Below are 26994 nucleotides of genomic sequence, written 5' to 3' on the forward strand. Positions count from 1 at the left end.
TTTAAAATTTGGTGTGTTGTTTTTTTTAAATAAAACAAACAAACTTCAGGTCCAAGTATTTTTATTGATGGAACAGGAACTCACAGCTGATGAAGATATCTCAAGGTAATGTCAATTTCTCTTCTCTCATCTTATTTGCATAATAGTTGAAATATACTGGCTGATAGTCCAGTTATTTTATATTACTCATTTGGAAGGTTTTTCCCCGTCTTGCTATGAAAACAGGAACATAATCGGTGCCAATAAGCAGCAGTACACATTTTTTTCCATTCCAGTTCATGTTTAATACAGCAATCAGTTCACAAAGATCAAATTAGTCAGACAGGACCCTATATTGTAAAAGTAAATCAGACTTTGGTCTTGCTTCTTTATCAGTACTATTTACGCTAAATTATACGAACAAAGCAGAAGTGTAATTTAGAACCACTAGCTGTAGCTATCTTGTTAAAATTGTTTGGTGTTTTCAGAAGGGTAATATAAAAGTTATCCTCATAGAGAATTCTTCCAGTTCATTTAAAGTATACGCTAAGAGAAGAGCATTGATTTGTGAAGTGTGGACATAACTGATTAAGAATAACCTGTAGTAAATTCATTTGAATTGTAGAACTTCAGGACCATCTGTTGCTGGCCTAGAAACTACATACACTGGAGGCAATGGATTCTCGACATCCTACAACAGTCAGAGATGGTTAAATCTTTATTTGTCAGCTTGTAAATTTCTGGATTTAGCCTTGGCATTGCCCTCTGAAAATCTTCCTCAGTTTCAGATGTAAGTACACTTTATCTCATTCAAATCCAAGTGTGCCGTAGAAACACTTCATTGTGAGAAAACCTTCATATTTAGAGTGATGCTTCTCTTTGAGCGGCAAGTATTTCTTTCTGGACTGTCAAGGCAGGTGCTTTTACGGCCTTCTGCCACCTCACCTTGTGTTATGGCAGTGAAGATGTGTCTTAGGTGGCACAGCTCCCCATCAGAGGAATGCCCTCCATATAGTGTTGGCAGAAATTCAGAAGCAACTTGGTTAGGAGCCTACTCCCTCTCACCAGTAACCAACCTCAGCCCATGTGCTGTCATGTTTCACAGAATACTTCTGTCAGGGTGCCCAAGATTGTGTCCCAATACGTATGGCAGGGGTGTGTTTTATTACCATTTGGCAAATATATACAAAAGGAAATCAGAAAGGGGTGGGCAGAACAGAACAGAGCAAACAATGCTTTCAAAATATTTCTTCTTAGAAGTGGGTTCTGTGAAACAAATTGCTTTTTATGCATCTAATTTTACTCCCATGGATCTTGGTTTTTCTTAGCAGATTTTGGCTACATCAAGACATGCCTGGATATAACTTGCTGAATGTGATGACTTTGTCCTCTTTTTCTTTAACAGGTATCGCTGGGCCTTTATTCCAGAAGCTTCTGATGATTCAGGGTTGGAGGTGCGAAGACAAGGCACACACCAAAGGGAATTCAAACCATACGTAGTACGATTAGCAAAACTGCTGCGAAAGAGAGCAAAGGTATTTCATTTCTCTTTTTATAAATTATTACTACTACAGAATTAATGCATATTTTATATCAATGCATCAATCACACATTTAAGCTCTAATCCAACAGGAGCTTAAAACCATGTGTGGCTTTAGCTAGGTTAAACTGGCAACAGCACCTATCAGAGGTGGGGTTCAGCCTTCAAGCCAACTTATGTCATCTGTGCACATAGTGTCTTCAGCCTCTTGATCAAAACTTAAAAGTCTAGGAGAATGCCATGTACTTGTCTCCAGCATGTTGAGGACTCGGGCAGTTGTGCCCCTCAGTGGAACAGTTTAAAAAAGCCGCCTGCCTGTACAAGTGGCTGAGGGATGAACAAGCTGCATTGACTCCAGTGACTTGCCAATGAAGCTTATTCCTCCTTCTGTGGTTTCCAGGCCAGAGGGACTCGACAGTGGCGGTGGTTTTACTTGCAATATATCCCCGTCATGATCTGGTCTGGGGAGACGTATTGATACATCACCCAGGCCTAGTAGACTAGGGCTGGGAGATATCTGCTTTGCAACATCGTAATATACCACCATATTGCAAAGCTTAGCTTTGTCAGAACAGAGGCAGGGAGGAAAAAGACAGCTGCCAGCCACACAGCGAGGATTAGCATCACCATGCGCAGCTTCTGCCTGTCAAGGCCAGGTGGAAAAAGCTGCCACATCCTCCAGTGCCTGGTACACAGAGCCCTGGCCTCACAAGGCACAGAGTGAAGCCACCACCTCCAGCAGCTGCCGCCTTGGCATGGGGCAGAGGGTTGACTTCTCTTTGAGCGGTAAAGAGGTAGCTTGCTGTCCCCCCTGTGCAAAGGCAGCAGTTTCTTTAAACTTTTCTGCTGAGGGGTGTGGGCAGCTACGCACTGCCAGCAGAAAAGTTTAAAAGAAACTACCTATCCATGGGGTGGAGTGACTGCTTCTGCCATTGCACTCTGGGCGATGTATTGATACACTGGTCACTACTAGGCCTGGGTGATGTAAGTGTGCTAATTTTTGAAGTCTCCTACAACACTGCTTTGTCCTGAAATTCTCCTCTCCTCTCTTCCCCCCCCCCCTCTCCCCCACATATTAACAGAAAAACCCAGAGGAGGACAGCTCAGGGAAAACACTAAATTGGGAACCTGGCAGCTTGCTCCTGACCATCTGTGCTGTTCGCAGCATTGAACAGCTTCTGCCTTTCTTCAACGTCCTGAGCCAAGTATTTAACAGCAAAATCACCAGCAGAAGCATTGGTCATTCAGGGAGCCCCATGCTTTACCCAAATTCTTTCCCTACCAAGGACATAAAAATGGAAACTCAAAAGACATTCTCCAGCAAAGCAAGACAAAAAATTGAAGAAATGGTTGAGAAGGACTTTCTGGAAGGTGTCATAAAAACATGAAGTGTACATGGTAAAATGTTTATCTTAAGTAATGTAACTTCAAATGAAACCACTCCATCCTTCCAGTGTGTATAGTTTCCTTTTTCATACTTTGTATGTAATGTATACTTCAGGGTGTATTTAATTTAAATACCTGTAAATAAGTTCTGGATGTGGCCTGAATCAAGTTGAAATATCGCTGGCTCATATCGATTATGGTGCCTACTATTAAATGTACATTTGTTTTGTCATCTTGAGGTATGTCTTTAAGAAAATTACCAATACAAGTTGCACATTTTTCCTAGCTGTGTCTTATTTTTTGTCTAGATATCTATGCAGCATCTTACAGGGAGCCACTTTTCTAATCGAAAGCATGATAAAGTGCTAGCTATCAGAGCAGTTCTGTGACTCCGCACTGCTCCCAACATTCACTCCTCTCAATTAACATTGTTTCTGCCATGGCAACTTCCTGTTCCACATTTTCAATTAAGTGACCCTTCTATATAGAGTTACAACTACATTAGTCTTAAATATATGGTTCAAAGTTTTTGCATGTTAAATTAAAAAAAATTCCTTCCCTCGCTACTACTAGCAGGAGCAAAGAGGACACTTATTCGCACATGCTTTCTTGCAAGGGGCAGATGAATGCTGCCTAACTATGAAAAATTGAAAAGCTTTGCTTGTCCAACAATATAGTTGTCAAAATTCAATTTAGTACCTTTGATTTAAAAATTACTTAAGAACTACAGTGACCTAATAAAGTTAACAGAAATGACAATGAGGAGTTAACTCACTTCTAAAGGAACTGCTTTTAATTATAAATTAATTTTGCATTTCATTTAGTAAAGCAAAAGCAGGAAGGTATGGTTTATGACTTACCTTGAAGAATGGTACTTCATTATACTACAGCCTTGGGCTGTTCTCCAACTCCTCCAGCTATATGGTAGACAGCCAGGCTAACTTCATGTGCAAGTTTATCTGCATTTTCCTGGAAAGAAGAATAATTGCAGCATGAAGAGATTGCAATCCAAGTGAACATTCAGTCATATCTTCATAGTGTGGATGCTTTGGACAGCTGTACCCAGAAACCGAGGCTGCTATAGTGATTCTATAATTTTAAGGTACCTATCTAAGACACTGAGTGCAGCTAAGATTAACCCATTTTTTCAGCTTCTAGATGGCAACAATTACACAAAAGAGGGACTCACTTTTTAAAAGAATGTGCGAGTTAACTGCAGATTAAATGCATTCAACATCGTATTTAATTTGGGCCACAGAAACTTCAAAAGTAAGAAAAAGGAGAGGTAGAGGAAGTGCAAGCAGAGATTTCTTCCAAGCAAACTACTATGGTCCTCCTTTGGGTTTTTTCCCCATCTTCGAAGACCATAGGAGACAAAAGCTTTCTGTCCTTTTCTGTTTCTCTTCCCTCTTGCTTCTTCCAACTGTTTTATGCAGGCGATGGAACGAGGAACAGAGGAACACACAAAAGACCAATTCTACATACTATTTTATCCCCATGTTGGAAACTCCTAAGAAGAGGGTGTACATGAAGAAGAATATCCATGTCTCCCCTAAGCAAAAGGACTAGGGAGGACACTTAGTTGATAATTTGGAGGTGCAAAAGGGGAAGATGCTCTTGAAGTCAGATTGTGCCCAAGCTGCTAATTGCTTAACCTTTGGCTGTATATAAATGTAATAATTAGTGTTTGCAAACAAAGTTTGCATGGTGGTGGGTGGGAACCTACTATCTGGACTCAAAATTATTCTCTACCACACTGCGTTAAGGATATGAATCACTTTGGTTCTGACCTGTGTGTCTGCTTCAGCATAGACTCTGATGATGTCTTCTGTTCCAGATGGGCGAACGAAAGCTCGAGCCAATTTAAACCTCTGGGTGAGCTCATCAATTCTCTCCTGCAGCCCTGGGGGTGTAACTGCTCGCCTTTCAGCATCCGTAGTGTCAATTACACGTCTGTCAGCAACCTACAAGTCCAAGTAAAGGAAGTGATACAATCTGACTTGTTAAAAGCTCTAATTTTACCTGCAGATTTTGCAACACTAAGAGGAGAGAGAGAACACAGACCTAGTTTTGATACGGATTTGTACTGAGTGCTCTGCACGGCCCATAAGATATTGACATTCCTGCACAATTCTCCACCTACATTTTTCAATTTTTGGCTGTCAATGATTGTCTCTTCCCACTTATACATAACTAGACCTAAATCACATTTTGTGTTTGTCAATCACTGAAACTGCTGGGTTATGCCAAGGTTTCTATCTCACTCTCCCAGATCTTGACCTCTTGTGAGAGTTGCACTAACATGCACACACTGGAATATCCCAGGCACCAGGAATGTTTTATAGCTCTGGTCTGTGCTGTGGTGAAACTCAATTCTATGTGAATACATAACCAAGAAAGGGTGTGTGGAGGCAGTGAGGACCAACATTACACCCCAATTTCAAGGTTAATGACACATTGTGCAAAGTTTTGGTTCATTGGAAAAACTCTAGTTAATTTAGCCTTTGGTCACCCAGTGCAACTATTTCCAGACATGCATGCTTACAGGAAAGCTTCCAAAAGCCAATTCCCACTGCAACATATAAAACGACTACAGTGGTACCTCGGGTTAAGCACTTAACTCATTCCGGAGGTCCATTCTTAACCTGAAATTATTCTTAACCTGAAGCACCACTTTAGCTAATGGGGCCTCCCACTGCTGCCGCGCCGCCGAAGCACGATTTCTGTTCTCATCCTGAAGCAAAGTTCTTAACCTAAAGCACTATTTCTGGATTAGCGGAGTCTGTAACCTGAAGCATCTAACCTGAAGTACCACTGTACGTTGTCAGAAATGCCCTTGAACCTGCAATGTGTTGTCCAAAGCCAACACAGGGCCAGAAAGTTAATGGGTTATTGTTACAGTGAACAGTAGTTGGGGTATTTTGTTTTGTTTTTTTTAAAAAAGGTTATCCTGAATCTTTTATAAATAAAACTTCCACCAAGGAGGGAGATTCTATGCAGTAAAGTAGCAGACACCCATTTTCAAAAAGGTGCAGTTATCGATAGTGTCGTCTCTGGCCTAAGCTCACATGCCATGCCATGGCATGAAATGCTAATAAGCCAGCCAGGGAGGACTGAAAGCCTGAGGCAGCCAGAAAGCACAGTATCTGGGCTTCCTCAGGCCAGCATGGTTCCTGCCCATCTCCTGGCAACAGAGAGCTGACAGCATGCTACAGCATCTCAATGATTGCCCAACAAACAAGGAAGACCCACGGGTATGAAAAAGACCCTCCTTGTCTCCGACCCAACACAGTAATTTGTGTTTGCAGGCAGTTGGGAAAGCAAGCAAGTTTGTAGGTCACTGAAATGAACCACTGCTGCAACCAGTAGCATTTCTGTCCACCACTGACTTCCCACTAACCTTCACTTTGAGTTGCCGGTTGGGAAGATCTGTGTACATGGTGTCCCACTGTTGTACTGTGAGATTCTTCAACACCAAGATGGCTTCAATCACCAGCATGTCTGAGACAGCATCACCAATCGTCTGGTATAGACAGCAAAAAATAGGAAAGGAAAGGAGAGAAAACCAGTATGGCAAAAGCATTCTTGATTCCAGTTAATAATCTGGATTCTCACGCTCAATGAGCCTAAAAACTGCCACATGGCCTACATGCTTAAAAAAAAAAATTATTTATTAAATTTGTATACTGCTCTTCATCTGAAGATCACAGGGTGGTTCACAACATAAAAGTACAAAATGAGAACACAAAATACACAATAAAACAAAAACGAAGACAAGCCAATAGTAGGTAAAGAAGCTGCTTAAGAAGAGGCCATAAGTTTACCTGAAGGGTGTTTGTGTTGGCACCAGGAAGCAGCTACCACTACCAATGTAATTAGACAAAAGGCAATGCCTAAAGCCCTTGACTTGTCCCAGTACTCTCCACTAAGCTACCTTCTGCCCCAGAATATATCAATGTTCAAAGCAGGGTAAGGGAGCACACACACACACACACACACACACCCACAATCTCACAGTGTAAAGCAAAGGGATTTGGAAATACAACACATTATCTGGCTCTTGGGAACCATAAAATAAGTCTCCATCCCCCACAGTCATTTCACAGGTCAGATAACTAACCCATTATTATCAGATTCAATCTGTCACTAGGGATGGAGCAAGAATTCAAAGAGGAGGTACCTGACTATGTGAGCACTTCTGCTCTAAATTATAACAAGCAACAATCAAAGCAGAACACCTTGAGTCCACTTGCATGCCTTGTCAACTGGTTCTTCCATCCCCAGGTGACAACCCCACCAGCACAAACATTTAGACTGGAGGGTCCAGGAAGACATCTCACCCTGCGGTGACATTTTCCCATCAGGAAATAATGGTCCTACCAGTTACATGATGCAGATGTATCCCAGATGTATCCCAAATTACAATGGTAATTTGCTCTCTTTTTCAACACAGAGGTGTCATCATGTAACATCTTTGAAACTCTTGGTATTAAGAAATTTAAAGACAAACTTTAGCTCTTTGTCAACATTCCTACCTGATTTATCAAGTCAATAGTATTTTCAAGCATCTTTGCAGCTTCTCTTTTTTGGTTGTTTTTTTCCTTCTTCGCCTGGTATCTTATTTTCTGTTCTGCAGCTTTACTAAACAGTACCTGGAAGGAGGAACATATTCGACAGTCTGAGGGAATGCAGCATGGCCACTGTCACCACCATCTCCCAATTACCACATGGTGACAGTGGTGTATCACTGATGCTTTGAAAGAAAGACTGGTACTCCCCCAAAATGATGAGCATATGATTGGGACACAAGGGAGTACACTAGATTTTATTCATACCCTATGAGAAATAAAGGCTCCTATCCCTAAAAGTCCTATCCCTTCTTAAAAGAGCAATGCAAAGAAATAGAGGAAAACAATAGAATGGGAAAAACCAGAGATCTGTTCAAGAAAATTGGAGATATGAAAGGAACATTTCGTACAAAGATTACCATAATAAAAGACAAAAGTGGAAAGGACCTAACAGAAGCAGAAGACATCAAGAAGAGGTGGCAAGAATACACAGAGGAATTATACCAGAAAGAAATGGATGTCTCGTACACCCCAGGTAGTGTGGTTGCTGACCTTGAGCCAGACATCCTGGAGAGTGAAGTCAAATGGGCCTTAGAAAGCACTGCTAATAACAAGGCCAGTGGAAGTGATGATATTCCAGCTGAACTATTTAAAATTTTAAACAATGATGCTGTCAAGGTGCTACGCTCAATATGCCAGCAAATTTGGAAAACTCAGCAGTGGCCAGAGGATTGGAGAAGATCAGTCTACATCCCAATCCCAAAGAAGGGCAGTGCCAAAGAATGCTCCAACTACCGCACAATTGCACTCATTTCACACGCTAGCAAGGTTATGCTTAAAATTCTACAAGGCAGGCTTAAGCAGTATGTGGACCGAGAACTCCCAGAAGCTGGATTTCGAAGGGGCAGAGGAACCAGAGACCAAATTGCAAACATGAACTGGATTATGGAGAAAGCTAGAGAGTTCCAGAAAGACATCTACTTCTGCTTCATTGACTAAAGCCTTTGGCTGTGTCGACCACAGCAAACTATGGCAAGTTCTTAAAGAAATGGGAGTGCCTGATCACCTCATCTGTCTCCTGAGAAATCTCTATGTGGGACAAGAAGCTACAGTTAGAACTGGATATGGAACAACTGATTGGTTCAAAATTGGGAAAGGAGTACGGCAAGGCTGTATATTGTCTCCCTGGTTATTTAACTTATATGCAGAATTCATCATGCAAAAGGCTGGACTGGATGAATCCCAAGCCGGGAATTAAGATCGCCGGAAGAAAGATCAACAACCTCAGATATGCAGATGACACAACCTTGATGGCAGAAAGTGAGGAGGAATTAAAGAACCTTTTAATGAGGGTGAAAGAGGAGAGCGCAAAATATGGTCTGAAGCTCAACATCAAAAAAACGAAGATCATGGCCACTGGTCCCATCACCTCCTGGCAAATGGAAGGGGAAGAAATGGAAGCAGTGAAAGATTTTACTTTTTTGGGCTCCATGATCATTGCAGATGGTGACAGCAGTCACGAAATTAAAAGACGCCTGCTCCTTGGGAGAAAGGCAATGGCAAACCTAGACAGCATCTTAAAAAGCAGAGACATCACCTTGCCAACAAAGGTCCGTATAGTTAAAGCCATGGTTTTCCCAGTAGTGATGTATGGAAGTGAGAGCTGGACCATCAAGAAGGCTGATCGCCAAAGAATTGATGCTTTTGAATTATGGTGCTGGAGGAGACTCTTGAGAGTCCCATGGACTGCAAGAAGATCAAACCGATCCATTCTGAAGGAAATCAGCCTTGAGTGCTCACTGGAAGGACAGATCATGAAGTTGAGGCTCCAATACTTTGGCCACCTCATGAGAAGAGAAGACTCCCTGGAAAAGACCCTGATGTTGGGAAAGACGGAGGGCACAAGGAGAAGGGGACGACAGAGGATGAGATGGTTGGACAGTGTTCTCAAACATGAGTCTGACCAAACTGCGGGAGGCAGTGGAAGACAGAACTGCCTGGCGTGCTCTGGTCCATGGGGTCACGAAGGGTCGGACACGACTAAACAAATCCCTAAAAGTAAGGTCTGCAAAGCTCCTTGCAGTCTAGCTTCCATTTCCAATAGCAGTCGGCCAAATCTTATTTCTGAGAAGGGCAAAAGTTCCCTCCCAACATCCTATAGTGTCTCCCTGGAAATGTGGTGCTCAGGTTCTGGAACCAAGCCAGTATTTTTCTAGGAATTTTGAATGCCACCCATTGTAAGCAACAACCTGGCTATTAGTTACTTGCCTCTGCCTAGTTTTATGCAGCCCTCAAGCTAATTTCAACATCATTCTTCAAGTGATCAGTTCAGACCTCGGACAAAAGTGACCTGGCTCTCCCCCAGTAGTAGCCTGCTAGGCTGGGAGGAAAAGAGAGACAGACAGGCTGAGAAGGGATGGCCGAGGGGATATAAGAACATATGAAGAGATCTGCTAAGATCAGGTCAAACCCCATCTGGCCCAGCATCCTGTTCTCCCAGAGGCCAACCAGGTGTCTATTGGAAGCCTGCAACTAGGACCTGAACCAAACAGCACTCTCCTCACTTGTGTCTCCCAGCAACTGGTATTCAGTGGCATACTGCCTCGGAAAGTAGAGGAAGATTATAGCCATTATGGCTAGCATCCATTGACAGACAAATTTGTGGATGATAAAGCTAATCCTTTTAAAGCAAGAGGTTGCAAAAAGAGAGAACTGTGAATAGCCCCACCCACGATCAGCATGTGGCTTCTGACAGAAAAAGGTGACCCATCCTAAGACTACAAACTCTCTTATCCCCATGCTAAGTGCAGCAAAAGCTGGGCAAAAGCCAAGCTCTTTCACTTACTTCAGCCTCTGACTGACTTTTGGAATTAGTAAACAAATTAAGGGCTGAAACTCATTCTGGGTTCTTTATCCCAGAATAACTGGGATGGGATATGAGACAAGAGGAGAAAGGATCAGAGAATATTACAGCAGAGTGGGCAAGGAGCTACTGGAACAGTTATGAGTTTAGATAGGGGACACAATGAATTTTATTGACTCGTCTTGAGGTTGAGGTTGAAGTTTATTACAAACACACAAACAAACAAAAAGGAGCAAAGAGATTGATTACAAGTGCAAAACGCTTACCGTGCCATGACCATTTGCTTCAAAATAAACTCCAATGTCAACTTCCTGGGCCTTGTGATGCAAGTGTTTCACCCCTGTTTTTGCACAGTGGACAGGCACCTAGGAGAGGAAGACCAAGCAAACCATCTGTGGTGAGATGGAGCTGTAGGCTGCACCTTAAAAGCAAGCTTTTCCTGCTTGTATCAAAACTAAAACCCACATGCCTGACCAAAAAATTGGTGGGAATGCTACTTTGAAAAATGTTATACACAACAGTAACCAGGTAATTTTAAACTTCAGACTTACTGGTCTAATGGCTTCATAATTGGTAATGTGTACTATGTCATTTATTTCAAAATAGGGTAAGCCAGCCCTGCTGCATTTAGGGGCCCTCCTGTTTATTCTGCAGAAGGGCCCTGGACCTCTGCCCTATGCTCCAACCCTGACGGCACCACTTGCTATGCAGAGGGCCAGCTATTTCACAAAACTAATCTCCATGGATTCCAAGGCTCTTAACATGAGGGCCAGAATAAATTATTATTTTAATTACTGTTTTGGAGAAAAAGGTGGAACTCTGTAACATCTCCTCTAGGTAAGGGCAATTGCACACAAGTCTTGGTTACTAAAAGATTCACTTGCGCTGTTGTTTTTTCCCACGGAACCATGTGTGATTAGGCCTGGATGGTTTTTACATTATTTTTAAGCACAGATGTGTTAGATGGCAGGGCATGCAAGCGTTGAATTAGTACCTTCATGGTTTCTTCCAAATAACGTGTAGAGCTCCCATTGGCATAGGCTGTTTGTATGACTGCAAATGATAAGGTCTGCCCAGCCTGAAGGAAGAGAAGCATGCTATTTGCATAATCAGATCTTTGTGAAAACACTGTACAAAGCAATAATTATTATTATTTAAAAATCTCTGCCTTGGATGTTCATAAATTCCATTCGGCAAAGAAATGTTAGCATTTCACATTGGGATAGGAAGTGTTCTTCACAAACTTTCAGAACTCACACACTTAAAAACAGGGCAAGCATGCTATTGGTGAAAGTCAAGAGTACACTTGATATCCCAGCCCAAAACTGATGATGGCAAGTATTCCAAAAATCCCTTCTACTTAAAGACAATTGCCTTTAAAAACCACTATGTTAAATAGTTGCAATTACTTTTATTTCTTCCTGATCTAATTTCATTTAAAAAACCCAAACTGTTCCAAAAAAAGGGGGGGGGAATGAGCCAAAGAACCACTCGATGAATTATTTGCATTACTGAAACTATCATACACTGTTAAAAGTTCCAGCTAATTATGTTTTCAACTGTTAATTTCCTCAATTTAACCATGCAGCAAGTGAAAGAATTCCATTACCTTGACCAGAAGTTCCTTAAGAAAAGTGCTGATTAGAGTTGCTATTTTATCTCCATCAAGAAGATGAAAACGGCCAGCAGGGTCATTATAGTAGTAAACAATGCGGTCAGCATCACCATCAAATGAGCAGCATCTCTCACCAGGCTTCATTTCCAGTCCTAACAAGCAGAGTAAACAAAGTAAATACAAAAATTAATTGTTCAGCTTCAGGAATACTGGCACTTAAAAAGTCAAGGCATTCAATGTTCTTAATATGTTTCAGAGCAACCTACAGGTTAAATAGGATAGCAAAATCTGATAGAAATGAACTACCCATTTTGTTAGGATTTCCTCATAGTACCATGCACCAATCTAGTTTCCCACTTGTTCTTTAAAATCTTTTATTTATAAAAGAGCCAAAGTGCTAATGATATGGGCTGAGTCTGTGAGCAGTGTCCCTAAGCTGAGTACGGTTACAGGCATGGACATTAAGGCTCCCCAGTCCCAAGGGTGATGAGAGGGAACAGAGGATAGCTAGAAATAAAACAGGAAGGGAAGAAGACTAATAGTGGAAAGGATTGAATGAAAGTAAACAGGAAATTAGCAGCACAAACTTGTCATTACTGGGCGCTATCCAATGTTAGTCATACTGATAGTAGACCCAATAAAATCAATGGGCGTGTGTCAGTTATTCTGACAATGACTTACCTCAATATCACAGAGTGTTACATAGCTCTTAACTTGCAAAGGCAAAAAGATCCTGATAGAAACAAGAGGAGTTGCCTCATATAGAATCAGGCTATTTGGGGGGCGGGGGGGAATCTAAAGACAATTTTATTGTCTCATATCACCCTGCACTAGTTTTCATTTCAGAACTATATAAAAAATAGATGGAGACAGGCTCAGCATGAGAAAGTGAAACTTCAAAATATACATTACATTATACATTACAAATGCAGAAGCTGTACCTGCAAAATAGTCCCATCTAGTCTTAGCTACATAGACAGAATTAGTAAGTGTGTTCCATTATAATTAAAGAACTCATGTGCCTTGATATCCAACTATCTAAGCATATATTAACATCTCTGTCACCAAAAGTGAGACAAGCTGAGTTTTGGATAGGTGTCTGCCTGAGAAAACAGGGAAGCAGTTTGATCATGTCAATAAAGCTGACAAGCTTTCCCAGCTTCATTAATCAATCTCTTGCATGGGTGTCTACTCCGTACTGCTGTAAAATATCTATTATTTTCTGGATTGTTTAAACTCTTTAAAATGTATATCATACAACTACCCAAGACAAATGTGTGGAAGGCAATAAATAAATGAATGAGAAACCCTCCTACCTCTCCCAACTTCCAGAGGCAATTAGTCCGGGGATTAACCCAGAGCTGGTTTAAGATTGAATGTATTAGTAGAAAAGAATGGTATTTTGATGAAGTGATGTCATCACAGAACTTTAGGGTTCTCTGTTCTTAGTTAATATTGAGGCAGACTTTAAAAAAAAACACGAGAGTATTATTAGGGAATATACATTTGTCATTACATACCCACAGGAGGCTTCTGATGAACTTTTACAAAATCGGCACCGCATTGGTGATTGAGTTCTCCTTTAGTCCCATCATTGCTGAAGTGTATTATGAAGCAGCTTGGAAGATAGCGTTCCATTTCTTTGAGTTTGAGAGCACCTATGCCATTTGCACAATCTACCTTCAGGCAAATGTGGCCATCCCTTTGGCTAGTAGCCTGCAGGCAATAAAGCAAAGAAAGGGTCCTTTAACGGTTGTCTCTGAACTCCTACCACCTGCTCATATGCAATGCTGACTGTGCTCTGGAGCAGACAGCCAAAACAAAGTAAACACAAATGAAAAGAAAAACAGGACTCAAATTGGTGTTTGAATGTGTAGATTCTGGAACAACTTCCTCTCTATTTCAACCAGTGACTACTAGAGCCCATTGGGACTGGTATGGCTGAAGGGAGAGTGATCCAGCAGTAGGTGGCAAATAGAGTTAGCTAATTTGTTTTGTCCCTATCCTCCTCCCTGCTCTGTTCTACACAGGCGACAGTGAGATTAAGGAGGAGGAAACTCACAGGTAGTACCATCTGCTGGATTGACTGTAGGCAGAGGCTGAGGGTACACAGAAGGTGGTGCAGCAGTGCCCCCCCCCCACTTGTTCTACTTGACCAGCCTCCAATGATTTCAATGTTTCATCTTTATCAGAAGCAAAACACATTTTGCTCTGCCCTATTACAATGATAGCAGCAATATGTAATATCTATTTTCCTACTGCTAGTTTTAGGCTGCCTCTTGTTTTCTTAAAACTTTTGTTGCTACTGCTCATTTCTTTCTGCTAAAGCAAACTATCATATACTTTAAAGTTATAAACCTGTTCAGTTGTCTACATGAATGAAATGCTAAAAGCTCAACCTTAATCATGGTTACTGTTAAAAAAAGTCCCACTGTTTTCCATAGGGTTTACATCCCAATTTTCCTCATAAAGCCAATACCATTTTGAATAATTTATATACAAAATCACAGTTGGTCACCTTTAACTTCTATGGCATTAAAAGCTTGCTTAAATCAAAATATTATCCTAAAAGAAAGAAAGGTCCAGCAACAGCAAACTGTTCTAGGGCAAGCATTTAAAGAACTTAAGCCAACACTATAAAGGCCCTGCTCTTTGTCCACAGCAACGTAACAGCATAGAGTTGACACTCAAATGAAGAGCCTGTTGCCATTCTTCATAGGAAGTTCATATGGGCAGAGGGGGGGGGGGGTCTTAGGACTATTACATTAAGTATATTCAAGAATGCAAGCCAAGACTTCAAAAACAGCTCTTTCACCTGCATTGTAAGCTCCACAAAAGCCTTGGAGAGTTTCTGGTAGTAACCTTCCACGGTTGCAGTCCCATAACTCCCATGAGTGTTTCGACAGCAGACCATGTAGTGTAGTTGTGGTGTTGTTACCAAGCCATAATCTAGTTTAAAGCATACACACTGGTCAAGGATTGACACTATTAAGCTTCAGGGACATATTTCACAGTACCTTATTACATTTGCTCAAGTAAAGGTGCAGAAAGGAGAGATTTAAAAAATTGCTTTAAATGAAATACGTCATCACTGATTTGTTTCCTATCAACCACTATGGATCTAAGGGGAACATCATCAATCCTTAAATAAGCAAGCACAGGGCATACCTTGGTATTGACCTCCAAGAGCAGACACGCCATCAATCACTGATTGTGAAAGCTTCTTACTGCTAGATCTGGATGCAAGACACAGGAATAAGGTTACTTTTGTTGAAATGCTATCCAAGCACACCAGTTTACCCCAATTCATTCTTGACACATGAATACAGACAAACAATATCAACATGCAGGACACAAGTGAGATCTACGTCTCTAGAGGGAATAAATCACAACAGCCAAAGAGATAGGGATGTGATAGGACATACTCGGAACTTTCCTAGCAACTTAAAAATATTAGCCTTATGCTATATTTGTTAATTATATTTCTTTAGGACATTTATATTGCACTCTCCTTCCACCACAGAACTCCTTACACAGGTCTCCTATCCAAACCATGACCGGCCCAAATCTGCTTGGCTTCAGCAAGGTGGCTGCATTACCCAATAGAAATGTTTAAAATGTTGTATAGGGGAACATCCATGGAAAGACCGAGAGACATCATTAGATTGGAGGTGCACAAGACAGGGACTTTTCTACAATTGCTCTACGTTTGTGGAATTCTCTCCCTTAGCGACCTCTACTTTATTGGCCTTTAAACAAACCCTGAAAACATTTTTCTTTCCAACTGTTATTTAACAGCTGATGTTTTAGTGCAGTATATTTTAATATCTTATATATTTTAATTATATATTTATTTTAATATCTTAGCCTTATATTGTGGTTTAATTCATATATTGGCCTTGAAAAGGTTTTGCCCTGATACCTACATTTTTGAAAAAATATACAGGAAGAGTTAATGTGTATATTACCTAGTCACTCCCAAGATGTCTATCAGGTTTATTTTTACCTGGTGTCTCTGCCAATAACAATGAAGGCCTCCTGCTGAAGGTCTACAGCTTCCTTCTGGCAGATGTCAGTCAGCACTCCCTGCAATTCATGTTCTTCTGCATTGGCCAAGTGTGTGGCATGCTCTTCCCAGATAGGTGCCAACATTTCACCCAATGGGTCAATCAACTTCACACCATTGTCTTCCTTGGAAAAAGACAAGACATCAATGTAAAAGCTTCTTTAAACATAGACAATCTAGACTTAGGAAAAGAGCAATCAGCCTAAATGATCCTTTTAGTTCTACAGTTCTAAAAGCATACAGTGGAATCTCGACTTACGTACGGCTATACTTACATACAATTCCAGTTACGACCTTCAGTAGGTGCTTTGACTTATGAACTTTCCTCTAGCTACGAACAGAGGCCTTGCCAGCAGCCCGGAGCTCACCTTGCTGGCAGCCCGGAACAGCACTTGGGCATCCACCACCAGGGAGAGACCTCCAGTTTGCCGGAGCTCACCCCACTGGCTGCGGAGCAGTGCTGAGGCCTCTGCTGCTGGGGAGAGGGCCCCCATCCCACCAATGAAGCTGTGGAAGAGGTGCAGCCTGCAAGAGGCACAGCAGGGCGCACTGCAGCCCCAAATCCTGCCAAGGAACTAACCTGAGGAAGTCCAGAGAAGAACCTGGCCTGGCAAGAAAAAAAAGTGACCCTGGCCGAAGTGAATCAGCTCTTTACTGACCCTTGCCCCACCCCCAGCTTGTAGTCAGGTAAGCCCACCCACCCTCAGTGCACGTAAGGGGGGGAAAAAGTTAAATTTTTTCATCTACAATACTGTCTTATTTATTTTATAGTACAGTACATTGATTATTGCCTTCATTTTATGGATCTATGGTCTCGTTAGACAGTAAGATCCATGTTAAATTGCTGTTTAGGGGGTGTTTTTCATCATCTAGAATGGATCAATTCACTTTTCCATTACTTTCTATGGAAAAGTGCACCTCTATTTATATACGTTTCTAGTTATGACCAGACCTCCGGAACGGATTATGGTTGTAAGTAGAGATTCCACTATATTGATAATGGTTAAGTCACAGCACCCGTATAGCACGCCCCCCCTTAATCTGTAGCTCAATTTCTTTTTTCCTATCTGAAATACTCATTCACTTACTTCAGGGTTGTGAGAGGCTGTAACCATAACACCAATGGTGGATTTTTTCTGCTTGGATCTCAATACAGCCAGCAAGCCCATGCAAAACATTGTGTGATCAAGGTCCTCTGCCTTGGTACGGAAACCAGCTGTTCCATACTGAAGGGTAAGTCCTGGAGGTTTGGCATGGAGCTTTGAGTACTTTGCAACTGCTTCAAAATCCATCTCTGTAAGAGGCAGAATAAATTGATACAGCTATGATTAACATTACAGGTGACCATATTGTGACAGCAATACCAAAACCAGGAGGATGGGGAGATAATAGGATTTAACTTACACCAGAATAAGTTATTTGAGTTGAGGAAGTTTAAAAACAGAGAGAGGGGGTGTGTGCACAGAAGTACAATTACTTGCTTATACCAGTGATGTCTTCCAGATGAAGGCAACCCTGTATCAGGAAGTTTTAATGTTTGACATTTGATTATGTTTTTATATTTTGCTGGAAACCGCCCAGAGTGTCTACAGAAACCCAGCCAGATGGGCAAGGTATAAATAATAAAATTATTATTACTATGATGGTGATGATAATGAAATCCAACTCCCATCAGTCCCAGTCAACATGGCTAATGGTCAGGGATGATGGAAGTGATAACACAACAGCATCAGGTTGTTGGGAAAGATGGAGGGCACAAGGAGAAGGGGACGACAGAGGATGAGATGGTTGGACAGTGTTCTTGAAGCTACCAGCATAAGTTTGACCAAACTGCGGGAGGCAGTGGAAGACAGGAGTGCCTGGCGTGCTCTGGTCCATGGGATCACGAAGAGTCGGACACGACTAAACGACTAAACAACAACAACTCCTGGCTTGCACATAGACTAGCACACTGAATTAACTATCCCACTATCTCAGACTAACCAGTCCAAAGTATCAGGGGTTGGAAGAAATTGGTTACAAGACAGAGTTAACTTTCTGTTTTCACACTCCTAAATGCAACATCAACAGCATCTGTATTCCAACATTGATTATTTCAGAGTGATTAGTTGTAGTTGTGGTGATATTGGAGGTACCTTTGCTTTAACTGTAGGTTTACTTTGTATTTTACAGTATTGCAATTTCTTATCACGAACCACCAAGGGATGTATTTGCATGGAATGCAATATGCAACTACCTTAAGCAATGGAAGAGCGTGTAGAAAGGGTAGTTGGCCCACCTGGAGGAATTAAACAAGCTAGCTTTAAAAAGCCTATGACTCTAGTAGTCATGATGACCATCTAGCTGGTACATCCGGACAAAACCAACCTTGCTTCCATTGTGCCCCACCCACCTATGTCCAAGTAAGCAGCAGTGACACCAGAGGGTCACTAGTCCCCTCCCCCCAACTAAACAAGAAACCTCAAAAACTGCAACCTTTCCTCAGAGTTGTTGTTGCTCCCCCTTGATAATTTTGAAAGCCTTTTCCTTAACCCTTTCCAGGACTATGGTATCATTTATTTTTTTTGAGATGTGGTACACAGTATTCCAAGTAGTGTCACACTATAGACTTTTGTAATGATCTCTAATATGGAATTCTCTTTTTTTCATACCTCCTGCACGCTGCGGGGGGCTTCACACTTGCAAGCCCAACAACTCCTTCCTGGTCGGTCACTGCCAGCTCAGAAGACCTAGCAAATATACTTACCCCAAAGTGCATTACTTAACTCTTGCTTAGGCTAAACGGCATCTACCGTTTTAACGCCCACTCACCCAGTCTGGGGACACACCTCTCTTTTTACCGCCTTGAACAAGCCCAAACAAACGAAGCCACCCCACTTACCGACCTGCAACGCCCTGGAGGAGTTCTGCGAGCGGACGTGGCTGCTCCTCGGAAGCATCCAACTCGCCCTTCCGGGAAGCTCCGAAGCAGCCTCGCTCGCCGGCTGCGCCTATCGCATTCGCCGGCAGCCGCAGGGGCGGGGCTTCGGGCGTCTCCGCCTCCCCTTGGGCCGGGCGAAGAGAGCGCTGGGCGGGGTGGAGCCGCTGCCACCCGCGCAGCCTCGACGCGTAACTCGGGCTCATTGGACTCGTGGCATTCGAGCGTGGCAAGAATCTCGTCTCCCGGGCTTGGCTGGATCCGCCTTGGCAAACGCGCAACTGCACCGCGCGCGGCGCCATAAGGACACCGAGGGCAGCCCCGCTGGATTAGGCCTGTGGGAAGCGCGCAAGCAGGATTGAAACCCTCCCGCGGTTTCCAGCCGGCAGCTTGGCCTTTGGCAGGAGAGAGAGAGAGCGCGACCGCCCGCCCGCGAGCTTCAGCTGGGGCAGCCTTGGCCAGTCCTTTAGCGGGCTTCCTCAGAAGTAAGGCTGTGCTCGGGGTGGGCCTACCTGTCCCCTCTTGGAAGCGGCAAGCCTGGCTTTTAAAACGAACAGGCCCCGCTTCCCAGTGAGCTCAGGGTGAAACAATAAAATGAAACAGTAACGTATCTTAACCGCAGGCAACACGGTTCATACAGAATTTGAATTCAAACCTCCCTCCGCTGCGCCTGCCACTGAGGCTCCCTTGGCGCGCGCGAAGCCCAAGCCCTCCTTTAGCGACGCGCATGCCCAAGAAAGGCGCTCGCGCCGCCAACATTTCGCCTCCTGGGATCACGTGGCTGCTCAGGTGTTTCCATGCGCGCGAGGGGGGGGGGGCGTGGTCGTTCGCAGGCGCGGGCCTCGCAAGAGGTACGTTGGTTCGGAGGGTCCCCGCCGCGAGACGCTGCGCTCCCTTTGCCTCTGAAGGAACGAGCCAATCACTCGCTTCGTCCCTAAGAGCGTGGGCTGATTGGCCTCGCTCCCGGTGTTGAGGGATCTGGCGGCCGGTTCCTTTCGATGGGCTTCGCAACGTCCTCCGCCGCGTGCTTATTTGAGGCAGGGGGCGGAGCCATTTTAATTCCGCACCGATGGCTGTAAGGGCGGGTAATGGCCGCTGGAGGATTTCCCGATGCCTCCTGCTCTCGGATACCGCTGGTGGAGCCTCTTGTCTGGCTTCAGCAATTATTATCCCACGGCAAGGGCTCTCAAGAGAGGGCAGCCTGCTGCTTAGCAGTTTTGGGACTGCGCGGAGTGTGCACCACGTGATTTCTCCGCCTTGGAACCTTGTTCACACGTTAAGCTGAACGTTCCAAGCTGTGTATACGTGCGTACACGTTTGTCTGAAAGTGTGCCCTTGATCATTTTTGTACAGTTCAACTGTTGCGCATAAAGATATGCAGTTGGTGTGAGTTGAATGTTATATTTTAATAACTACAAGTGTAACCCTGAACTATTCATGTATGCAGTTGTACAGATTGTATACATGTTGGATCTAAGGTGAAGAAGGGGCAGGGTAATCTAAACTGGACACGGTATAGATTACTAACCCTTCATATACTGTGAGGTCTAAAAGAGAAGTGAATACATTGTATTGTACTTCTTGAGACATTTGGTTGTTCACCAGCAGAGAGAATTTTCATTAGATCAGGGATAGGTAACCTGGGGCCTTCCAGTTGTTGCAGAACTAAACATCTGTTGTTGCTGACTATGGCTAGGTTGACTAGGGCTGATGAGAACACCTCAAAGGCTACATACACCAAAAACACCTCAAAGGCTACAGACTCCCATTCCTAAACTAGATGGACTTTTGATCTGACCCAGAAGGGCAAATTTTACATTTTTAAATTGCAACTGGAACTGCCACATAAAAACAGTAAGATCATACAGCTGGGGTGGGGGGAATTGCTGACAAAAGCAAGTGGTACATTGGTTTTCATCTGCTATTGTTTGGTCCCGCCTACCTTCTACAGAACATCTGCCTACTATGTGATGATGTGCTTGCATCACAAGTCACTGGGTGGGATTTGCAAGTTAAAGTGAAGGGTCACTATCATAGCCACCAATGATAGTCTGACAAAACTGAGTCAAAGCTGACTGGAGAGCGCTCTAGCTGAGCCTCTATGGAACATTCATTGTTTGTATTGGACTCTCAGAACAAATGTGAGCAGCTTACAGTACCTTACAGAGGAGTTAAGGTGGAAACCCATCAGTTGACTTCTCTGGTTTGGGGAGCCCACCTTGAAAGTGGTATTTGAGGCATATGTTGTTCAAATGTGGGTGTCAATATCTTCTAACCAGTGTTCGAAATTTGCCAGGTGCCTTTTGTACCTGATTATCAGCCGTTCGCAACCAAGTGAAGATGCCAGGATGCCACCTGACATCTTCACCATTTGGAGATGCATGTTTGGGAATCATTGAATCAGTTATATTTTATCTGCACAATCAGAATTAATTCCAGGAACCAAAATGCTTTTTCTGTGCAGCCTGAGCAAGAGCAGTGATCAACGTTGTAGTTAACTGTTAAAGCTTGTCTTCACTTACCCCACCACCCTGCTCACGGTTGTGAAAAATATCCTTATGTTATGAATGTCACCACTGAGAAAAAGAGGTAGGAACAGACCAATATATATGTGGACTGTCCCTGGATCAAGTGACTTTTCTTTAAGTTCTCAAAATTCTTAACATAGCTGAAGGTCACCATATGAACTAGCCAGATGTTTAACTGATATGCCATCACAGTCAATCCATCATTTGAAAAATAAGACTAGAGCCGTCTTGCCCAAAAATAGCAACTAGACATTCCCTTTAGGCGACAGTAACCTTGGTTTAAGGAGCCATTTGGTGCCTAGCTTATATATCTGAGTTCCTAACAATGCTTCAAACCAAGACATCTTTAACTAGGCACCAGCTGCTGGATATAAGCTTACAGCTGCTTTGCTCTTTCCTGGTCCTTTTTACTTAAAACAAAAGAGCCTGTTGGACCAGGCCACTGGCCCATCTAGTCCAACATCCTGTCTGTTTAGAGGGCAACCAGATGCCTATGGAAAGCCCCAAAGGACCTGAGTGTAACACACTCTACTCTCTAATGATTCCTAGAAAGTGGCATTCAGAGGCATACTGCCACAGTGTACAGAGCTAAGCCAAGGTTTTGGTTAGTGTGTCATCTGAACTGGGACTCGCTGTTAACCTCCTTCCTCACTAAGCACAATCTGTAGCCTAGGTTTGTTTACTTGGCAGCAAAAATGAACAGGTAGGAGCAAAGTGGCCACAAGCTCATCTCCAAGAACCTGCACATTCATGAGATCCCAGTGTGCCATAGTTTGACTTACCATTTTGTGCAAACCTGGCCAGCAACTGTTATTTAGCTGCCAGCCAAAGACAATACATTAAGAAGGAAGAGAAAGCAGTAAGAGAACCACTTAAAAGTACAATGTGTTTTCACTGCAAACAGAACACTCAGGATACTTTGCATGGATATGATTTTCACTGTAGAAACTGGATAGTCATTAATGTTTGTAATTTTATGACCCGTGCAAAATTGAATGCATGAATCAATAATAATATTAGCACTAGGTCTTCAGCTGCTTCCACATCTTGTTGGGATTCTTCATATCCATTGTAATTCACTTCATGTGTTTCTTAATGTTAGAACTGGATGCATTTATGGCCTTGGTTTTATTTGTGCAACTAGTCTCTTTGAACTCCTTGGACCCAAAACCTAAATCTTGTTGAGGATTATAGGCTTCATTGTTATCACAAAGTTAAAGGAATGTTTCATTTGTTCAAAACTATTTTGTTCCGGCTTGGACGACTTTTATCAATTACTTTGCAATCTGTATTGTGGGGTGGGTGGTAGAGAATATTAGCAGACATAAGAACAACATTATTGATACGATCTCTCCCACCTGCAGGTGGCTGACTTCACATCTGTAACAATGTCCAGCATAATAAAAGAAAGACTTGAACTTCAAATGGCAGAATTAGAAATGCTTTTTTCTATGTTTCCTGATAAAGGAGAAATAACTCTTCAGGATGAAAATAATTTCCATAATGCTCAGAAATATCTGAACAATACAAGTGAAAATCTACCACATATAATTGAATATTCAGTTGCCATTACTATTGATGAACCAAAGGTGAGATAATCTGTTTTGGGTTGGGATGTTTTTCTTTGCTTTATTACCTTTTAAAAAACATAATATTTTACTTAATTATTAAATATTTGTGCAAGCATTTCTACCTTCCATAAAGCCAACATGTATTGTATTGAGCCAATATATTAACTTAAGCCAGTGTACTATATTTCATGTCCACAGCTGGAGTTAGCCTTAGCCATTCATGCTTCATTTAGTCACTTCTGTATTAAATTACAATACAGTGGTACCTCTGGTTGTGAACGGGATCCGTTCCAGATCCTCGTTCGCAACATGAGCAAAACCCAGCCCGCGTCTGCGTGGGTTGCGATTCACTGCTTCTGCACGTGGCGTCATTTTGCGCATGCAGCGAAACCCGGAAGTAACCCTTTCTGGTACTTCCGGTTTGCCTTGGGACGCAACCTGAAGCAAAGGTAACAAGAGGTATGACTGTACTGTGATGTGCTGCATGCAAAGCAGTCACTGAAGACCGGAAAGTTTTGTGAACATATGTTTGCTTTTTAATTTTAGGCAAGAGTAAATTTGCAGGTAGCCTTACCTCATGACTACCCCCAGGTGCCACCACACCTTTTTGCAAGATCAAGTGCTGTAGACAGGCAGCAACAACTGCAGCTCAACAAGGATCTCGCTTCTTACATTGCTTCTTTGGAGCCAGGAGAACTTTGTGTATGTGCTGCTGTGCAATGGTTGCGAGACAACAGCATAAGCTACTTACAAAACGGCCAACTCCACTGCAAAAATGTGCCAAGGGAGAGCGAAGTTAAAACGTTATTCAGCCGGATGTGGATTTACAGCCACCACATCTATAGACAAGAACTAAGGAAAAAGATTTTTGATTGTGCAAAGAAATTAAATCTGACTGGTTTCTGCCTAACTGGCAAGCCTGGAATCATTTGTGTGGAAGGTGTCAAAGAAAACTGTGAAGAATTTTGGCACGTTATCAGATATCCCAACTGGAAACACATTTCCTGCAAACATGTCGAGAATAGAGAGATTGACGGAAATGGGGATAACCTGCGTCTCTTTCAGACTTTTGAAGATTTACAGTTTCAAGCCCATGGTGACTACGGCCTGAGGAATGACTATCACATGGACCTTGGACAGTTCCTAGAATTCCTTAAGGGTCATCAAAGTGAACATGTATTTCAGATCTTGTTTGGCATTGAAGGCAAATGTTCTGACAACTAACAATAAGCTATGTTTTTAATTTTCTTGTCTCTGTTAATAGAAATGAAATCCATCTATGAATCTGCCGCAATAAAATAAAAGTATGGATGAGTGAATGTGACAAGTAACTTAAAAGGGCACGCACAGAATCTTTTTTTAGTATTTGAACAGTTAGCACATCAGTTTGTAATTTTGTTCAGAGCAAAACTTCTCAAATTGGCTGCAAGAGTAAGGGGGCTTGATTTGTACTGAGCCAGATGAATGCTGCATCTAAGTCCAGTCCTGACAGGCACTGTTCCCCACAATCTAAGGTGTCTAGGGGAAGGAGTGGACAATATTTTTGAGGTGAAGGGGGAAATGGTGGAGGGCACTAGCAGTGGCCAGGGCCAAAGTGAGTAGGCACACCTCTTTTTTCTGTCCTTCCTTAAGCCATCATCAATTCCATCTCTTTTATTCATTTTCTCTCACAAACATGAACTCACAGCAATCCATTCACTCCCCATTTCCCTTGTATCGCCATCTCCCCCATTCACACACCTTCCTTTCAGTTTTCCTTCCAAGGTGGGTGGAGGGAAAGAGGCTCCTTTTTTTCCAGCCTAGAAATGAAGGAAAGGAAGCAGTAGGGGCAGGAATTGAGTACAGCGGTACCTCGGGTTAAATACGCCTCAGGTTACATACGCTTCAGGTTTCAGACTCTGCTAACCCAGAAATAGTACCTCAGGTTAAGAACATTGCTTCAGGAAGAGAACAGAAATTGCGCAGCAGCAGCGGGAGGCCCCATTAGCTAAAGTGGTGCTTCAGGTTAAGAACAGTTTCAGGTTAAGAACAGACCTTTGGAACGAATTAAGTACGTAACTGGAGGTACCACTGTAATCTGTTTCGCCACTGGTAGCTCACAGTAGATGCCAAGGATGCATTGGGGACAAGGTTGTAGGAGACAGAGGGCTGCACTCAGCTTGTCCATCTGTGCTCTAGCGCTTCAAATACAAATAATTTCCAGCGCCATTAACTAAAGTTTGCAGATATTCAAGCTGAGCCACAAAGTAGCAGGTCCACACAAAAAATATTTTTGTTATCTCCGGCCCAAACTGTACAAAGGCTATATATTAGAAGATACACGAGCACCTCTTTTGGATGTTGTACCAGACATTGCATAGTTCACATGCTGATTCACTAAGGCATGGGTAGTTACGCTACGGAAAATCCAGTAACCTTCCTGACTGATGCCTCTTTGTCACTGGTTTATCAGATGGCTTCTCTGTTAAAAATGTGCACATGCCTAGCAAACTACTGACCCAAACTACTTTTCCTTGACTAGGAATATTTGATCTGGCATAAAAAAACTTCTGGTTAGAGGTACATAGCTTTTTATCTTTTTCTATAGGTGTCACAAGAAAAATATTAAAAGAAACAGCTGAGACGCTTTTAAACTGATCATACTGATATATTGCTTTGTCATTTGTTTGCAAAAAAAATTCATCTGAACTTAAGCGCTAAACTGTAATATATGACCATAATTTCATACAGATGTCTAAGAATATGAAAAGTACATTGTAAATGTGCTTCTACAGTACTGCTCTGTAGTAAATTTAGCAGAGCCCCTTCAAAAGAAATATTTAAAAACTGCCTAAATTGATTTTTATTCTCTTAGGTAGCTATTTTAGCTTAATTAATTAGCTTAAAGTGAAAGAACTGTAACAATTCTACCAAAATTTCATGGCTTTAAAAAGTATTCAGTGCTGCTAGAAAAGAAAAGAAATATATCCTGAGTTCTGACAAATTGTGCTATGATTTGACAAAAGTTGAAAGCTACCAAATATCTGAGTGCTTCCAGTATTGGTGCAGTGCTGCTGTCTTTCTGTTAAAAGTTCCCAGTCTGTATTTTCATGGCTTCTTGGGGCCAGGTGTAAGAGTCTGTCAGAAAGCTTTCATAGTCAGTGCTATAAATCTGGGAGCGGATGAATGCTTCCTTGTCTTCTGGCTCAGGGTGGAAAGTGGCTGTGTTGTTGCTGTAGGCATTCTCTGCAATCTGAGAGAGCAAGACAAATCCCTCATTGTTAGACTTCTGCATTGACCTGAGAGGTAGCATAGTGTATAATGAAGAAAGTTCAGTTTTTGGATATCAAGTATCAGATTCTTATCAGACTGATGCCAATGAAGCTATAATCTAGCCATGAAAAGATGAAAATATGCACCCAATTTTCTGGAAGAGATTGGCAAAATATACATCTTGAAATGAATTCTGCTTTAAGATTCTTTTTCTTGGTTGGATTGTATTTCACACTTGGAGAAACAACCCCAAGTTTGTCACAGAATGCATTCTCAACAGGGAGCTGCTGTTAATTTGGGCTCTCTGATGAGTGTTCGCATATGGTAAGTGTTTTTATACATGTTTGCCATGGTCACATTCCTCATTTTCTAAATGAAAAATGGTAATATAATGTGTGAACTGGCTCTTTATAGCCCAGTCCTCACCACCCCTGCCTGTGGACATAACTGGCACTGATTTCCTTGGGACATATTTCTAAGAGAGTATGTTTAAGAGCAGGGGTCAGCAAACTTTTTCAGCAGGGAGCTGGTCCACTGTCCCTCAGACTTTATGGGGGGCCAGACTATTTTTTTTTGGGGGGGGGAGAATGAACAAATTTCTATGCCCCACAAATAACCCACAGATGCATTTTAAATAAAAGGACACATTCTACTTATGTAAAAACACGCTGATTCACGGGCCGGATTTAGAAGGCGATTGGTCCGGATC

The 26994-nt window shown here is 42.5% G+C and overlaps 4 protein-coding genes across 17 annotated transcripts in view; 2 read left to right on the forward strand and 2 right to left on the reverse strand.

Annotated features, from left to right (window-relative positions):
• The window catches only part of DOP1A (DOP1 leucine zipper like protein A), a 54225-nt gene extending 51035 nt beyond the window's left edge, over window positions 1-3190 (forward strand). For all 5 annotated transcript variants that reach the window (XM_081856651.1, XM_081856649.1, XM_081856652.1 and 2 more), the window contains 4 exons: window positions 50-105; window positions 605-769; window positions 1385-1514; window positions 2602-3190. In XM_081856651.1, coding sequence (XP_081712777.1) covers window positions 50-105; window positions 605-769; window positions 1385-1514; window positions 2602-2907 — 657 coding nt within the window. In that variant the 3' untranslated portion in view covers window positions 2908-3190. The remainder of the gene's footprint in view (window positions 1-49; window positions 106-604; window positions 770-1384; window positions 1515-2601) is intronic.
• PGM3 (phosphoglucomutase 3) lies at window positions 45-19236 on the reverse strand (the record flags this gene model as incomplete). Of its 4 annotated transcripts, none has more annotated exons than XM_081857060.1 (14): window positions 45-1493; window positions 3766-3874; window positions 4696-4869; window positions 6306-6428; window positions 7441-7557; window positions 10603-10701; window positions 11331-11414; window positions 11946-12103; window positions 13472-13667; window positions 14767-14900; window positions 15120-15187; window positions 15958-16142; window positions 17106-17311; window positions 18903-19236. In XM_081857060.1, 13 exons carry the CDS (start codon window positions 19234-19236, stop codon window positions 3785-3787), a joined length of 1968 nt encoding a protein of 655 aa, XP_081713186.1. In that variant the 3' UTR covers window positions 45-1493; window positions 3766-3784. The 4 variants fall into 4 exon arrangements, with proteins under 4 accessions (XP_081713186.1, XP_081713185.1, XP_081713188.1 ...); XM_081857059.1 differs by having other exon boundaries at window positions 45-1496; XM_081857062.1 differs by having other exon boundaries at window positions 45-1496; window positions 18899-19070.
• Window positions 19237-19298: 62 nt separating this feature from the next.
• On the forward strand, window positions 19299-24352 carry RWDD2A (RWD domain containing 2A). 6 transcript variants are annotated; one of them, XM_081857388.1, is made up of 4 exons: window positions 20341-21110; window positions 22827-23051; window positions 23580-24201; window positions 24298-24352. In XM_081857388.1, the coding sequence occupies exons 1-4, from the start codon at window positions 21036-21038 to the stop codon at window positions 24333-24335; spliced, it is 960 nt and encodes a 319-aa protein (XP_081713514.1). In that variant the 5' UTR covers window positions 20341-21035; the 3' UTR covers window positions 24336-24352. The 6 variants fall into 6 exon arrangements, with proteins under 6 accessions (XP_081713515.1, XP_081713517.1, XP_081713516.1 ...); XM_081857389.1 differs by lacking the exon at window positions 20341-21110 and adding an exon at window positions 19299-19419 and having other exon boundaries at window positions 23580-24352; XM_081857391.1 differs by lacking the exon at window positions 20341-21110 and adding an exon at window positions 19792-20320 and having other exon boundaries at window positions 23580-24352.
• Window positions 24353-25659: 1307 nt separating this feature from the next.
• The window catches only part of ME1 (malic enzyme 1), a 122899-nt gene continuing 121564 nt past the window's right edge, over window positions 25660-26994 (reverse strand). For both annotated transcript variants that reach the window (XM_081857126.1, XM_081857127.1), the window contains exon 14: window positions 25660-26265. In XM_081857126.1, coding sequence (XP_081713252.1) covers window positions 26098-26265 — 168 coding nt within the window. In that variant the 3' untranslated portion in view covers window positions 25660-26097. The remainder of the gene's footprint in view (window positions 26266-26994) is intronic.

This window comes from Podarcis erhardii, assembly GCF_964252035.2.
Source record: "Podarcis erhardii genome assembly, chromosome: 3".
NCBI classification, from domain to species: Eukaryota; Metazoa; Chordata; class Lepidosauria; order Squamata; family Lacertidae; genus Podarcis; species Podarcis erhardii.